The sequence below is a fragment of the Leptosomus discolor genome, chromosome 3, assembly GCF_034619465.1.
Source record: "Leptosomus discolor isolate bLepDis1 chromosome 3, bLepDis1.hap2, whole genome shotgun sequence".
NCBI classification, from domain to species: Eukaryota; Metazoa; Chordata; class Aves; order Leptosomiformes; family Leptosomidae; genus Leptosomus; species Leptosomus discolor.
The window spans coordinates 74719471-74737228 of NC_141393.1; the positions used below are offsets into that span (position 1 = coordinate 74719471).

Genomic DNA, 17758 nt, shown 5'->3' on the forward strand with positions numbered 1-17758 from the left:
ATGCCAGTCAACATACTATCTTCAACATCAAAATCAACTGTGAAATGTAACACCATTAATTGAGACACAAGAATAATCCAGTTGTGGATTTGATTTTACTAAATGAAATTAATGGTACAATATAAAGTAAATGCTAAGACTTCAGTATGCAATTAAATATTTTGCTGAAGATCCAGGCTGTTTTTATCTTTGTCTTTAAAAACATTTTTAATAATGAATTGGAAGGTAAAAAAGTTACTACACCTTTTAGTGTCAATTTCTGCATACAGGACCAAGCAAGCAGGACACCATGCTCTTTAATGTAACCACTTTTTCAGAACAGACATTAGCTGAGGCTTTTTCATGCACAGTTGATTTTGTATAAACTGATTGACACCTTTGGGGGTCGTCTTTCCACTGACTCATAATTTTGCTCACTCTTGAAAAAAGCCTTCTGCACACCTTGTATTCTCTAGTTAAAGCTGAAAATTCAACTCATCATATTTACACAATTAAAAAAAAAATCCATTCTGTGTTGTTTTTAATTGCAAATCCTACTCAAGGGACCAATTCTCCTGCTTAGGAGGCAGCCCTGTGCCTTCTACTGGAGAACCAACTGCAGTCAATTATGGTAATGAAATGTCAATAAATATAAAAATTTAATACAGCCTGCTCTTGGTGAGTGGCAGATGAGGACTTGCCTCCCAGACAAATTTGCTGGTGCTGCAAATATTAAATGCACCTGAAAGAGTAGCAGGTTGCCTGAGAGCTCTCCAGTAGAGGGATGGTGGGAGATCCAGGCATCTACTGGGTTTTTCCATTATGGCATAATCGCTGCACTAAGGCCACTGATATTCTTGACATCCAGACATCTTAACTTCTTATTATGAAGTGAATAGCATATTTCTCCCACAAACTGGAATCTCAGTTAGGGATTTTGAGCTTTTTTCCCCAACTTAGCAATTACAAAAGGGAAATTAAGTTGTGAAAGTTGATACTTATATGTGACCAGTTTCTCAATATGAAGCAGTTGAATCATGTCACTATATTAAACTGCTCTTCAAGTAAAAAGTATTTGAGGTATGCTACTTCACTTTTTCTTATTATTTATGTAAGTGTATACTTATATATAAAGAAATATGTGTAAGTGTATATACAGAAAGAGAGAAATAACAGATGAACTAGAAAGTAGTTTCTGAAAGATGGTTTGGCTGGGATTTCCAAACACCAGATCCTAGTTTTGTCACAGATTTCTTTGGCCCTGAGTGAGCGATTTAATGTCACTATTTCAGTTTTCCCAAGTGTAAAAGAGAGCAATAAAACCTACCTCACAGGATACTTAAGCATAATCTACTGACTTAATTGAAACATAAACACAACTGTAAATGCTTTGCAGAGTTGGGGCAGTGTTATTCTTAACATCCATACAAAAAATGTAACTTCATTTTTCTGGTACAGTGGTCTTCAGTCAATGTCTTAGGAACGCTAAGAGTACATATAAGTAAAACGTCGTATTGAAAGTCAGTAACCCATTGATTATCTTAAGGTCATGACTGGGAGTAGTTATTTTTAGTTCCTTTCAATCATCTCTCTTATCTTTCCTGATTGAAATTTTGTCGGGTCTAAAGTCTTCCAATTTTTTTTCTTGCTTTACTGCTGTTTATACTTGAGCAAAATCAATTCAATAGTTTTAAAATTAAAAAAAATATTAAAATCAAAATACATGTTTCTTAACAGTTTTTTAAAAAATAGATTTTTAAGGGATCAGTGGCTGGAAAAACAGTTTTGCTGTATTGGTCTGTTTCCTCTAGTGGTACCTAGGCATTCTTTATTAACTACCTTATTATGGGAGACCTTAAAGATGGTGTTAGAGACTGATACCTTTAAACAAATCATTAACCCAAAGTGAGCACTTACAGTTGTGCTTAGTCTCAGTTTAGAGCCAGACTTCACTTGCATGTGCTTACATGAAGTACGGTTAGCAATTTCCCGGTTGTTGTGGAGGCTCCTGAAAGAGAAAGGTGCTGGTAATATTAGAGCAGCCAGGCAAGAAAAGGCATTTTTAAAATGTGTCAATAACCCATTCAGGTCTCAGCCAGTTGGCCAGGAATTGTTCATCACAGGAGCAAGCAACACACCGGGCCATTTCCATGGGACAGTGGCACTAGTAGGGGATATCTAACACTCTGGTGAAAGCAGGGCTGAGCTGAAGGCATTTCAGCTGAAGCAGTTGTTCAGATCACCCTGGTTCCCGATATACCAGTTACACCCCGCTCCACACTGCTGTCACTGCACTGGAGCTGCCTGGTCTCACAGCCACCAGCCGTGTCTCGCAGCCAGCTCACCCCGGCGCCAGCCCCAGCCCATACGCTTCACCTTTGCATCACAGCGTTCCCGTAAGCTGCGGTACCCGAGCACTTCTCCACTGAGCATCATCCCATGACAAAGCGTGCATGTCTTCAGAGTGGCAGAGGCTGATACAGCCATCTGCATGGAAAGGTCCCCTTAATAAAACTGGCATTAGCCAGAACAGCTTCAGCATGCAAGCAGTGGGAAGGTTGCCTGAGATTCAAGGATCACCCAGGGATGTGTCAGCTGTGACAGGCTTTGAGTATACTTTGCTTGTGAACACTACCTTTTTTAATATGGTGTATTAATTCAAGCTTTCTTTTGGATCTCTATATACAAGTGTCACTTCAGGAAGCTTATAGGCAGGTCAGCCTCCCAGATAGGCAGCATGTCAAGAGCAGCAGGCCCCCAGAGCAGTCCCGCTTTTTCTATGCCCCAGAGAAAGTTTCGTGCACTGCGGTTGCTGCTCAGGACAATGCAAGTGCAGCTGGCCTGTGTCACGCACCTGCCTGCTCCTCCTCCAGGGGAGGGCTCGCCAGAACAAGTCCGTTGGAATCAACTCCAACAAATACCAGGATTTTGTGTAGCAAAGGAGAACAGAAACCACCCACACAATACCTCTGTTTCCTGTGGGAATACACCGACATTTCTGGGCTTGAATAGATGTTTCTGGCCAAGTTATGGACACTGGACCGTTTCCCGTGAATACCGTTACATCCCTCTGGACTAATACACCCAGTGTAGGCATGAAGCTCACTTCATCGGTCTTTCTTCGCAAGATCACACACTTACAATGAGAATGAGAGACACCAAATAAATAAAACAACTGATACGGGGACAGCTACCAGTGTCCTAAGCAGTTCTCATATATAATGCTTCTAAAAAAAGCTAATAGAGATAAACCAGCATTCACACTGATGTGACATACCATTAAGATACATGGTTTAATAATATTTTCAATACATACCATTGTGCTAAAATTGGTTTATATATAAAAGCATCTTGACTTGATAACGTCATTAAATTGAGAATGATTCTTTTATCCAGGAGTATCCCAGTTGTATGTGATCGCTTGAAGCATCCTAAACTGGTTCTGCAGGTGTGACAACCAGACAGAAACACAATTCTCTTTTACAGGTGGATTATTCGGTAATAGCATCCCAAGCTGGAGCCACCCTCAACAATCTTATGAGCCATGCACAAGAGCTAGTAGCAAAGCTTCGTTCCCTACAGTTTGATCTACGAGAATTTGTATGTCTCAAATTCCTGGTGCTGTTTAGTTTAGGTAGGTACACTCTACTCTTCATACTTAATAGTGTTACTTTTTTTTTCTAAATGCATTGAAACTATTTTGTTTTTCTTATTTTTTTCCTGAAAAACACAATTTTGAAATATTTAATGAGGGTCACAGTAATCTGAGGATTATTTTTTAATTATCACTTGCAGGAAAATTATGTATGAAAATTAAAAGTGGGTTTCTATGGAAACGACTCCTAACACAGAATTTAATAGACTATTACAAGCTTTCTGTATTTCTGTATGTGATTTCTGAATATTCCAGAACAAGGACAACATTCTATTAGAAATTCTAGAGAACAGCGGGAAATACAGATTGCCATGGGTTTTTATGATACTGAACATAGTTATGTAAAGCAGATGGAGTAGGGATATGACTGAAATATACCTCTTTTTCAAAGGCATCTGTGGTAAGTATAAACAATCTTCTTTGCATATGATGGCTGTCATATCATAACTCATAAATCAGAAGTGTATCTCATAGTTTTTAAAAGGTGAAAGGAACTCTTAAAGTACAAATTAACGATAATAGCTTTATGACAGATCTAGTGAGGAAATAACCTTTAAAGTGAAGATTGTTTTGTAGTAGTGGAGAGGACATAGAATGGGAAAGATACCTATGCAAGACAAATTAGTTAAACCAGTGCCCTCCAATGAATCAGCCAAGAAAAATCGCCAGTGCCAGGAGTAAAAAAGGGCTTAGGGAGATGGATTCCTATTGACTTCATAGGAACAGATTTTTCTGCCTGTCATCTGTTTCAGGTTTGCAGTCTGTTGACCTAATAAAGCTGGTTTAAATAAACTTTGGCCAAGTGAATTTTTATTTACTGGCAGACAGTTGAAAAGAGAGACCTAAAAACACAAATAAGGTCAGGCCCAGCCATACCTCCACAGCCAAAACTCCTGTTTTACTCAAAAGGTGTTTTGACTACAAAGAGAGTGAATAATTGAGCCAAGCACAGGAATGAAAGAAATATTAGCAGTGGTGACAATTAGTAATGTTTTTCTTTCATTTTCAGTTTTAAAAAAAAACTTTTGTAAAGGAATTAAATTATACAATAAATTATTACAATACAGTTGCAATTAGGCTAAAAGGAACAGTTTTGGTTACACTGTAAAGCATCAATTAATGTTTTAAATATGTCTCTCCATGTGGTGTTTATAGAATTTGAACCTGTTTTGGAAAATTTTAGATGAAGCTCTCTTTAAATACACGGAGTGTAAAAGCTCAATACTTCAGAGGTATATGACAAAGAACTTGTAGCAAAAAAAAGAATTATTTTAAAATTAGAATGATGCTAACAGAATTACTGTTACAAAGTATGTACAATCTGAATCCTAGGAAGAGATGATGGATTTGGATTTGTATTTTGAATTTTGTATTCAGGGCTTTGTTGCTTTCCATGTTTCAGAGAATGAAAAGCAAGCTGTCTGTTTCAGAAATTATGTTTTATGAATTAATCTTTTGAATAACAAGAATTCAGATTTCCTAATTCCTAATAAGTAGGTTTTTCAATCATTAGACAGTAGCACAGCAATGTCTAAAGACCCTGTATCTTTCCTCTGATAAAATATTTAGAGAATTCATCTCAGTTCAGTGATATTTTAAATTAGCTGAGTAAGTGAAGTGCATTTGGAAAATTCTCACATTTAGGTGACCTGTTTGTTTGATCTCTTTTATTGGCTCTTCTAGTACTTTGCATTGATTTAGGAATCGTTCTCACACCTGTAGCTCTTCTAATTCTGCCAGGTAGTGTGCTCAACTTCTGAAGCAGCTGGGCAGGAATACCTTGCAAGCTTGTACTGAGCCAAGTTATCCAGATTTTCTCTCATTTATGCTACTATAAAAAAGGCTAATTTTGCTGCTAATAGGAGCCTTATAGTCACATCACTGGCATATAAAAGTGATGTAGCTAAGAAAGGTTCAACACCTTTGAAACCGTTTAGTTCATTATTTAACATACCACATAATTTCATTTGCTAATAGTCAAAGCTAGGTGTTATTCTGCAAAGAATAAAATCTAAAGATGTTACCACTTGACCCACAGGACTGAGCCAAATATTTAATAAGAATGATGACAAAACTGTAATGAAAAACACAGATACCATTTCCAGCTAAGTACTTGTGCCCAAAAGTATGAATGAATCATCTGGCTGAAGTTAATAAGACCCCTCACATCCTAAAAGTGTGTCAGGTTTTTGAAGACATTGAAGTGCCTAGCAATACTGATGATAGGCATTCAGCAGGGCTGTCAAAACTAGCTAAGCATCAAATTCTACATAAGTATCTGGAAGCAACTACCGTACCTAAGTATCTAGGTGCATTTGACACATATCTACATGTCTTAGGCATCCCAACAGAAAACTGATCTTAATGCCAAAAATACATCACTTATCAAAAAAACATTTCAAAAACCTCAACTTGCTCTTGTTGAAATCTGGCCTTGTAATGTTTAGTGGAATAAAAAGCGCTTCAAGACATACCAGCCTTTCTAACGATGTTCATGCCACAGTGTTAACCAAACCAATAAAACCTTATGCTATTGTTCTTTGTATAGTGCTTCGTTAAAAAACAAATGTGTAATATAAAGCCTCTCAAAGGCAACACAAAGTCAATAATCCACAGAATTAATTTATTGAGAAGAAGCTGTTTGGTTTTTATAACCATACAGATATGAGGCTGCCTTGTAAAGCTGTTGGTTATTCATGGCTGTATCACGTCATCTGTCTCTTCACAAGATGGCAATCTCCTTCAGGGCAAAGAACTTTGTCTCTGCCTTTTTTCCTAACATTTCAGAAGTGATTGTCTTAGTAAACTAACAGTAAAACAATGTTCAAAACCCAAAGCACTTACAATAATTTTTCAAAACACAATTAAATCATATCAGTTTTGCTTGCTAGATTTTAAATGAGAGGTAATTGTTCGTTACCTACTTGTCAAAGGTTCCAAAGGGTTTATATAGGAAAATGCTTTTGATTGATGATAGCATTAAAGAGGATGCTGTTGAAGCTTAGACAGATGCATATTTATTGTAGCCTTTGTGGCTAACAGTGCACAACTCTTCCTGCAGTCAAACTGCATATACCCACTCCAGTGAGTAACAGCACCCAAGCACAGGAGCTCAGCTCCTTTCTCCAGTGGGCCATCCATCTGGGCCCACCTGACCAACACTGCCAAGTATGTAATGGTACATTAGACTCAGCAATTATTCAATAAGTCAGAATAGTTTGCTAACTAGTTTCTGAAGTGTGACATCTCTTTAATTTAGTTCTGTATAGTAACAATATATGTAGATTTACAGAACTTTTAAATTCCATCCGTCAGTTACACAAAGTCAATGTCTTTACAGCTACGTCATTCTTACCTCTCTGTATATAAAAGTCTTCTTTCATGTCCACGGATCATCATACTTCAGTGACTGTCTGCCTGTCTACCCTCAGTGATTCCTCATGCCACCCTTCAGTCCAGTCTCTGCCAATCTCTGGAGAAGAGCAAGTCCATCACACCTGGACTATTGTTCTTAGCAGATAACCAGTTCAGCTGAATCAGCCCTTCAGGCCTTGTATTCCTACAGGTTAAAAAGTCAGAGAACAAGTCAGTCCTTACAACCACCAAAATTATTGCGATCACACTGAAGATTACCACCTGGTGTATGGTTCAGACTCAGCTGTATTTTAGATTAACAAAAGCCTTGACTTGTAAGGACATTAAAGCACCAGCAGACACCCCTTCCTTCACAGCTTCACTTCACCATCAGTGGTCAGTCAATTACTCTGTCAAGACATAGGAAGTTTGGACTAAATTTAGATTACTCTGATCCACCTACACAATCTACAGATCTACTATCCTAGTCCATCGGGGTTCCCTTAAAGAATCACAATCTTTCCATGAGTCAATCCTCTGAGGTAATTTCCTTGCTGTGTACCTCCTCACTATACATAAACAAACATATGTTTCCTTCCTCTCACATTGCACACCAGAACAGCATAACGAATCAACCAGTCTAATTAACACCTGAGATCACAGTAAAGCAAATACAAAGAGGTCTTGCAATCAAAATTGTCCTTCACAATTTTGGTTGTGCAGCCTGGTATAACTGCTAACCCATCTTCTAGTCACTTCTTCCCCTACTTGATCTCTGACAGACATGTCTGAATTCTGTACCAACATCTGTCTTTGCTGCAAATGATGCACTAGATACTGATTGAATATTTTATTTGAAGATGAGCTGGACTCCTGAAGCCAAAGCATTTTATTGCAAAGGAGCAATCCATCTATGAGTGTAATTTATTTGAAAGAATACTTCTGTTTAGGTGGCCTTAGAAATAGAAATTTCTGTTATCAATCTCTATTTCAATTATCTTGAGCTATTAGCTTGCTTTGAAGTAAATCAGGACACCAATTCTGATAGTGATTATCCTTGCCAACCTTTCCTTGACTGAGGTTTACATCATATTTGCAAACCCTCAAACATGTCTGTTGCTGGGGCGTTGCTCCTGTGTTTTCACATAGAGAGGTACTCTCCCCTTAATTCCAACTAAGGGAGTGAAGGTAATAAACATACCAAACCACAGTTTAACTCAGGTATATCAGCCAAGTTTTTTTCCACGCTCTGAAGATATGCAGATAAAAAAAAATCAGCAGCTTAAGAGATATGCAAACCTGCATTTTCTTGACTACTTAGTTGCATTTGACAGGTTTCTTTCAAGCAAAAAGAATCAAGATAGAGCCATGACGATTCAGCAACTGTAATCACACAGTTGATGGAAAGTTAGTGGCTAGGCATGTGTTGCAAAACTGGGAAAGAATAAAGAAAACTTTGACAGACTTGAGTGTTAAACCTAATTTTAACGTTACTTTATGAATTTATTTCCAAAACATGAAAAGAGCACATCTGAGGAAGATGCTGATCACATAGTTGTATAACTGTTTATCAACACTAAATAAGAATAAACATATCTGGCTTTCCCAAAGCTAGCCAAACTGAGGATAATGAAATTTCTTTACCCTAATCCCCAGGTAATAATACACTTAATTTTTCTATAGTGTATAACCAGTACAACCCACAGTACACATTATCAAAAAGTAGGCCAAAAAATAAATACAAATGGTTTCTTTGTCTTTAATAATTGCTGGTTTGAATCAAGATAAACTACAGATAAAAAAAGCAAATGTGTCAGTTTATCAGCCCCTGAATTTTCATTACCAAATTTGACATTAGTTTGGAAACTCCTTTCTTTCTTTGTTATAAATCAGAAATAGATACTAAAAAACCCAAACCAACCCTCACCCCACATGTGCTGTTGAATTCTCTAATTCTGGGGCTGAAATAGTTTGGCATGCTCCACCGAGGTGAAATCTTGTCCTCACTAAAGCTAAAGAGAATTTCACACTGTTTTTAATGAAGCCAAAATTTGTCTCACTGTTTCTTTGAAGTTCAGAAAAAATTTTCAGCAATTAAATTTGCTAAATGACTAAATTTAAATAATACCTGAAGAACCAAATTAGTGCCTTACATGGGATACTTTCTATTGTCTTCTGACGCAACAGATCTCTTAATTTTACCATCCAGTAACTTTACAGACTGGTCACTTAACCTGAAATCAGCCATTGTTTTCTCTTTACCAAAACTGCCCATTTGTCCTGCTAGTTTTTATTATCTTAACTCAGCAAGGATGATTTGTCAAACCTCCCATCAGAGCAGTTTGTAAAGTGAAATGCCAATAGGAAGAAAGTTAGACATCATTTGATCCATGTCCAGGCACTTGTCTGCCTGTGGAGCTAAATGCTAGACTAGGCAGCAGCTGACTGGTGCTGCTCCCTTATCACTGTCAGGACACAGATAAATGTACTTCATTTAAGAAATGAAGGCTTTATCAATGGACAAATAATTGCAGAGCCACTATTGATCTCAAATCTCACTTAACATGAGACAAGAGGGTCCTGTAGAAATGGTAAACATTTAATCGCTGTGGATGGCAAACAGTGGGCTCTTGCTTAAACAACAAAAAAACCCAAACCAAACAAAAAAAAAGAACTCAGTTTTCGAACAAACCACAGGACTTACTTAAGGGTTCAGCAGAAATCCATCCAGATCTGCCACACTCCATACCTGTTTCTGTTAAATAACAGGAGTAGTAGCAAATAAATGTGTCCTTGCTTTTAGTCTCCCTAAAGTGTCAGAGCTGAAATGGTACGAAGTATTGGAGGTACTGGGCTCCACCATTTGCACTTTTGGAAAAGAAACCTTGCTGTTAAAATCTCCATGCAGAAGAAACAGGCTGAAACGAAGCATTTTTGAGGCAGACTCTACCCTTACCACCTGTAGGACTAGAAGGAGCCTCCTGCAAATATGCACCCAAGGAGCAGCAGCCTGCCTGTGCTCCATTTCATCTGATTCCAGTAATACACATCAATGCAGTTATGCAACATTCTGGAGCTGAAAAAAAAAAAAAAATTAAATTAGCTATTGCACTTTTTAACACACTCTATGTAACATCATTGGTCTATTAGATTTACAGACTAGCCAGAATTCCTGCCTCAGTGAGCTTGCACTCTAAATATCTGTATTTCAGATAAGAAAAAAATGCAGCAGCAAATAATGGTGAAACACAGGACTGTACATATTTTTACTTCCACTTTTTTTACTGAGGGTTTAATTTGGGTTATCCTGTATGCAGATAGGAAAATAAGTGTCTAAGCATCAACTGGAAGTAATACAACAAGCAATATTGATTAAATTTTTGTAGTACTTACGGTGCTTAAGGGCACACAAACAAAAAGAACAGGAGAATGAAATGGAGGAATTAGTGAGGCAGGAGGTTTTATCAGACCAAAAGGAAAACAGGAAACAAGACTGGAAAATTAGACAGGAGCCAATTCATGCAGGATTATAGACACCTAAGTGTAATACAGACATAAAGGCATAATCTAGCAAATTTTAGCATGTAGATCTTTATTGCAGCCTTCCTAATAATCACATTATACTTTCAACAAATATAGAACTGCCTTTTACACTCTCTGTTTAATAAGCACTAACTTTTCAAAACACAGCCCAAAGAACATGGGAACTTACTAAGAACAAGAACTAGCCAGAAAGCTGCTTCCTCCTCCCATCCTTCTGATATTTTAGTATCAGAATGAAACTAATTAAACTAGCAGGTGACTGGCTCAAAAGGCAAGAGTTTGTTCTTCAACACAGAATATTATCCATCTCTGGTACTCCTTGCTCCAAGATGTAGAGGATGCTGAAGTTTTTTGTGGTTACCAGAGTCACCTGGAGAACTCAACAGAAGGAAAATCCATTGAAAGCTATGAAATACAAAACCCATTACTTCTGGCTGTTGCTAACCTCAGAGCCTGAGCGACTGCTCCTGGGCAGTATCGCTCCATGCTTTTCTTCTTCTTCTTACGCTGTTCCCTAGGGCATCTGCTCCTGGGCACTGTCAAAGATGGGACAGTGGTCTAGATGATCCAGAGTGCCAGCACGGCCATTCTCATGCTCTTATTGGGTAGGTGTGAGCCATTTGTAGTTTTCAGGGACTCTATTCTTCTTCCCGTAAAATGGGCCTGGTGGTTCTTTGACAGGATACCAAAAAGCTCACAGATAACACCACTTTGTCTTCACAAAGCACCTTCAGTCCCAGGATCTGAAGTAGCTGCTGTGAATTTGAAGCTAAAAGTATTGCATGACAGTCTTCCTTGGCAAGTCAATTCAGGCTGGTAATGGAGCAATTATCCAGGGATGGACTTACAATCACAAATGTGTTCACTTCTTACTTGCAGTGGGAACAGTACTTAGGGTTTAATGCAGTCTGCTTCAAAGTGGTCACTCTAGCCAATTTTATTTTTCGGTAGTTTGTAAGTATACAACTACTTTTACATCTGTTTTTTTTTATATATATACATGCTATTTATAATACACATGTATAACTAACTGGGCTGTTATTATGAGGTGGTTTTATTAAACCCATTGGTAGTTTTCTTATATTCATCCATTCTGTTATCCAAGTGTACTCGTAAGATTGGACCTGGTAAACACCAGTAAGTGAGCAATCGAGGGGTTCTGTACAATTAGCATTCAGCCAGGGCTTTCAGACTTCACCATATTACATTTGAATTTAGCAAAATGCTCGCTGCACACTTGTCAAATCCAGGCTCATATCTCAACCCTAATGTCTAACTACAGTAAGCATCTGAGGATAATACTGGCAAAGAAACATTTCCTAAACTTTATGTAATCATTTGGGACTCGGGAAGGATCGATTAGTATTCAGGAGATGTGACTGCTCAATATTTATACCATAGAGACTTGGCAGAAGCAAATAATGGTACATAAAGCTGATGCTTGTCTTAATTAAATGCAGTATAATAGGTGTTGGGGATTTTTTTTCTTAGTGAAGAGAGCAGTTTAGCAATGACCAGATATAACTCATTCCAAAGTTCAGAGTTTAAAACTAATCAATACGTATTTATAACAAAGGAGGGGCTGAATATAATTTATTATTAGGTGACAGCTGACTAATAGATAAACCCAAGATTTATTTAAGTACGTTTTTTCCACATACTAATTTCTGACAAAATATCTGACCCCTTGGATTCTTGATTATTTTTTGCTGTACTAACAGTATTTCAAATAGACTTTTTGAAATGAGCATCTTATCTGCAGATAGCCTGGGAATGAAACCGGAGAATGTAGAATGAGACATCTAGATAGGACAATCTTTTCACTGTGACAAACTTATTAATACTAACATTTCCTAATTTCAGGAATCCTTAATGGCAGGTGATATTTTAAAATGCTCCTTTAAAGTGTACAATCTACATATGTGATGATACATAGGCGCTGACTGGCAGACAAGGCAAGGATGACAGGCACAATTCCAGCACACCTACAGCCCAGGCTTTTCCAAAAGTCACAGCAAAAGTCACGCAGTTTTGAGAGGGAATATGAAGTGAATAAATAGATCTGGCATATTAAGCACGAGAGGCGCAACAGATAAAGCAGAAAAGTACTTGGTCTGGAAAGGTGGTGAATGGGAGATGGAGAAGGCCTCGTGGGCAAGTCAGAAGCAGGAGATGACCTTGTGATGCTAAATAACTGATGATAGGTAAGGGAGGAACAGCTACAAGACCTTAAAAGTGAACACAATTTATGTAGCAGGGAAAAGGGAAGATGCAAAAAGACAGGGAAGCGATGAGCTCAGAAGGGTATCTTAGCAGCACCATTTGCCAAAGCCAATTGTTGTGGTAATTAAGATGTAATATGATGAAGCAACATGGTATTTGGTAAAAGTTTAATCTAGCAAACAATGACTCCTGTGCGCATCCCATGGAAGCCAATGAGATCACAGTTGTAGGATTAGCTATGTAATATTAGTTTAGGATGAATTATAGTAGAAATACACAAATTTAAAGGTGAAGATCACTGTCTTTTGGAAGACCTCATCTCTGGGTATAATGGAGGCCATGTTTCTTGAAATCTGAAATCAAGATGACTGCTTCTCTAAATTATTGTGACACAGCTCAATCAAAAGTTATAGACTTGATGTTCAGCTGCTGGATGGAGATCTATGGCTTGCATTGAGCAGAAGGCTGAAGAAGGTAACAATGATGATTATAAGGGTCCTTTTCTTGTTCCCAAATAAGTGAAAGTAAATATCATAGGCGAGAAGTTTAAATTTAGCACGGGTCTCCTAATTTCACAGTTTTTACAAACTTTTCTCTGTTTGACAAGTTTGGATTTGATAACTTGTCATATGAGCAGTTGTCAGCAATCTTATACAGTCCCTCATTGCTGCATGTCCCATATTGCCTTGGAAACTAGGGATAAATCTCTTATTAGAGATGATGAGAGCCAGGAGAACAGTTAAATAGCCAGTCTGCTCTTGGAACACTTAACTCTTCTCTGGATCTCAAGCAAAGCAGCCAGGCTACTCTACTCTGCCACTAGAAGAACTACTCCACTTTTCTACTGTAATCCTCTGGGAAAGTAAAGCAAATGAATATGGACAAAACCTTAATTTCAGAATCATCTCATGAGGGACGTTCTCCTATCACGGAGCCAGCATTGCCCAACAGAGAAATCAACTCTCGTGTCTCTAATTCTGCTTCTGACTCCATTACTGACTATGGAGCTTTGAAGTCTCTTAAATGATATCTCAACTACCCTATCTAGTAAATGAAAACAATAGTTATCTATCTTTGTAAACAGTGGTGAAATCCAGAGTATTAAAGATACTATGTAAATGTAAAACCAAATTGAAACAACGTTGTCTGAAATATCTACAGACACTATAACAAAGACCATTGTTAAAAGGAATCTAATTTAAAACACTTTGAATAGATTTTGAGAAAATTTGATGCTTTCCTGTAGAAACTACTCAACATGAAAGTAGTTCATTGCTGTATTTTCACATTAGGGTCTAAAGCATTGCAAAAAACTTGAAAAATCATCTTTTGAGAGACTATTTTTAGAAGTGAATTTTAACATTTTAGCACATGCAGTACATAGTGGATTTTCTCTTGCCCTGTTCTTTTATTCCTCTGCTTTTTCTGATTGCTTTATAGAGAAAAAAAAGCAGAGACATATTCCCTTCACTTAATCTGTCAAAACCTATAGCAAAGCCAAACAATTAAAAATCAGTCCTTTAATTTCTTATAGATGTTAAATGATGATGTACAGAGTGGCGACTTTGATAAACAGCAATTTGCTACTGAGAACACTTTTTCAGTGAGCTGACAGGTTTTAGTCCAACCTCCCCTGCAGGTTCCACACATCAAGCAAGCAGTATGAAACAAAGTAGGACAGCGTCTATCTTACAGGTATCTATCTTAATGAAATTTCCGATAAATTATTTTTGTGGAAAAAACCACATAATATAAAAGGAATAAAATACAATTACTTGGGTTAGAAGGTACAGTAAGAATTAAACCAGTATATTTAATAAATCATTCATCTCAGCCCTGGGTAGTAGGAGTCCTGAATGATAAAATTCTTGCAGGAATTCCAGAGATAGTGTTCTGTATCATTATAGAGGAAATTTAATAATCACTATTGGTTTATCCTGATTTTGTTTCATAAAATGCAATGAATGTTGCAAATTCATCTCTCATGTAACTGTTGAGTACAATGGCATTATTTAAGGCATGAATTTGATCCAATCTGATCATTTCTGATTTATGTTGTCTGCTTGTCTGACAGCTGCAAGCCATGGAAAAAAAAGATTAACCGTCTTCAGCAGTACTTTTTCTTTTCATGTTGTTTTTTTCTAAAACGCATATTTTACAAGGTTTTGAAATAACAATAGGATTAGACGCTTGAGAGAAAATTAGGTCGTATATTTGTTAGATACAAATCTTGCAAGTAATTAGAAACATGGGTATCAAGCAATATTTGTATTCTGTACTGCTGCCTTTGTGTGGAGACGGTGGGGATTTCAGAATAACCCAATCAGTGTGCTCTGCACTTTTTCCCTCTCTAATATGTTTATAGAATACTAGTAACTATGGCTTTTAAACAGCTCCTGTAAGGGGGAAAAATTACCTGCACATAACCCACGTTTGCATGTGTCTCCACTTTTGGAATACTTTTACAATTTCTGTCTCATTTTTAATATACATTTTAGATGTTTAAGGTGCAAATTTGAATGTATTATATATGTAACAGAGGAAGTATGGAATTATACAGAAGCTTTTTAGCTGCTATTGGCAAAAGTGTTTAACATCAGCATCTACTTTTGTTAGCCAAGTTTCCCAGCATAACATGGGAATAAATGGCTATATATTAAGATACAGATAAATGAATGGATATCCAGTAAGATCACCCTATAGTCTTAACTTGAACATGTGCTTAAATGTGTCACTGAATGAGGAACATGCTAAGGGAATATAATGGCTAAATTCAGTTTGCAGTTGTAACACACAACTTATTAAATACTTTTTAAACCCAAATGTATAGACTAAAAACTGTTTCTCACGTATTTCTAGTTAAAAAACACACATTGCAGAGGCTCTTACCTGAAAGGTTATATATGGGTGGCTGTCGGCCATTTATTGGAGATGCACTGTAGACTATACCAAATTCCCCTCTTTCTCTTATCCCTTTGCTGCTTGTGCAAGATTGGACACTGGAAGAAAATGAAAGCAATGGCTGTCTCTGAGGGAGTTAAAATAGAGGGGTGAAATACTGTAAGGAAACAATGAAAAGAAGTAGCAGGAGAATTAAACAGGAGGCCAGCGGAAAGAAAGGATCTGCAAGAGTGATGGAAGAAGAGTAGCAGAGAATAGGATATCTGGGCAGAGCAGGATCCAAGAGCAGTTGATGAAAACAAGGGACAGCAGTGATGTGGATCAGCGGAACAGACAGAGACCAGAGGGCTTGAGATAGGAAAGGAGTTAAGAAAACAGGGGGAAAAGGCCAGGAAGGAAAGAGAAACCATGGAACTATGATCAAAGCCAAGCCAGAGGTGGAGAGAGAGGAAATAGAAACAAACAGGAAAGAAACAATGAAGGAAAATTCAGAAACAAACTTTATGGCCCAACCTTGAACACAGCTGTGATCATGAATTGGGAGGCAGAAGGGGACTGTGCAGAAACACTTTTTCCCAAGCTCGTGGCTTGGAGTGTGTCCCGATGACTTCTGCTGGCAGGAAAGGGGAGGAGGTTAAAACCGCAACTCCTTAGGCCCTGGCAAAGCTGCTACCAAGACTGGATGAACATCTCAGAGCAGGAGTTCCCTGTATTGCTCTCGTCTTGTGCAGAGCCATCAAGCATGGGACAAACTGAAAGACTAAGCCCCAAAACAGTCCATGTGCCTTTCAAAAGCTTAATCTGCACATGGCTGTCCTCCTAAGGATATCTTAAGAGTTCTTCTTTATGAGATTATTCAAAGATTAATAAGGAAAATCCTACATTTAACATAATCTCCAGTACTGGGGGGGGGGGGTTGATGCATATTATAAACACATTGCACCACACCTCTGCTTGTCAGTTGAAGGAAAGTCTCATCTCAAGAAAGAGAAAGATTTCAGTATTAGAATGGGGAATGCCACTACAACAACATCTTTCCTCTTTCCCAACACCAAAAATTGTAATTTAGATCAGTGAACTGCTCAGGATAAGACAGATGGTGCTATCCAGTCTTTCACTGGGGGAAAACCCATAGCCTAAGCAGAACAAATGATACCGACTGTTCTTCAGGCCCAGTCTGAGGCAGGCTGGATGGGAGGTAGCTTGAGAAAGTCCTTTCCTCTTGTTTAAGTGCATCTCTTCTCGGAGATACTTGGCTTTAGAGAATGGAGCCACTAGCAAGGTTGAAAAGGACAGGTATCAGACTCACATCCCCTAAAGAAGTACTGGAAAACAACACAGCACACTGAAAATATTCTTTCAGAGGGAACCATCACTAAGAGGTTACTGTGGGAGCAGTGTCATCTAGACTGCACACTGTGTTGCAGCTGGCCAGCTCTTACCTGTGTCTCTTCCTCCCTTTCTGTTGTGAGACAGGGGAAAAAAGACCCTCACAATTAATTAAAACCACAGATAAAACTACCAGAGGTGAGCCAGAGAGTAAAGAGGGAACAAAGCAATTAAGAATATTCCTGCTAAAAATTCATGGGGCATACTGTAAAATTCAGAGATTGTTGTGCCCCTCAAAAATGCAGCAGAGAGAAGCAGACACTTAAAAGATCTTCCAATTACTTACGTGCCTTTGGCTCCCTTTCAGGATGCTGTGGAACTGGAAACAGCCATGGTAAATGTATTTTCTCTGCATTTGCTTTTCTTGACAAAACAGCTCCAATATTTTGATCTCAAGAATAATCGTCTCTTTTGTGTTTCCTTTTCAACTAACTGCAGACTTTTGCAAGTTAAAAATTAATGACAACTTCTCTTCCTCTTTTTTTTTTTTTTTTTTTTTGAAAAAAACAAAAACCTCCTGTGCTCTTTTCTGGGGAAAAAAAAAAAAAAGAAATCTTTTTCCTACAACCTTTAAGTATTAGTCTAAACAGCATTCAAACCACTCTTTCTCCCTCCTTCTGCAATAACACACAAAACGAATTCCACCACAACAAAACAACCTGGCTTATGGAAACCATTATTTTGAAGATGAAACATTGTGTTGTGTCCTTTACC

General features: G+C 37.8%; 1 protein-coding gene across 2 annotated transcripts in view; it reads left to right on the plus strand.

Moving 5' to 3' along the window:
* The window catches only part of NR5A2 (nuclear receptor subfamily 5 group A member 2), a 93722-nt gene that overhangs the window by 62697 nt on the left and 13267 nt on the right, over positions 1–17758 (plus strand). For both annotated transcript variants that reach the window (XM_086462580.1, XM_086462582.1), the window contains exon 7: positions 3466–3613. In XM_086462580.1, the coding sequence (XP_086318706.1) occupies positions 3466–3613 (148 nt within the window). The remainder of the gene's footprint in view (positions 1–3465; positions 3614–17758) is intronic.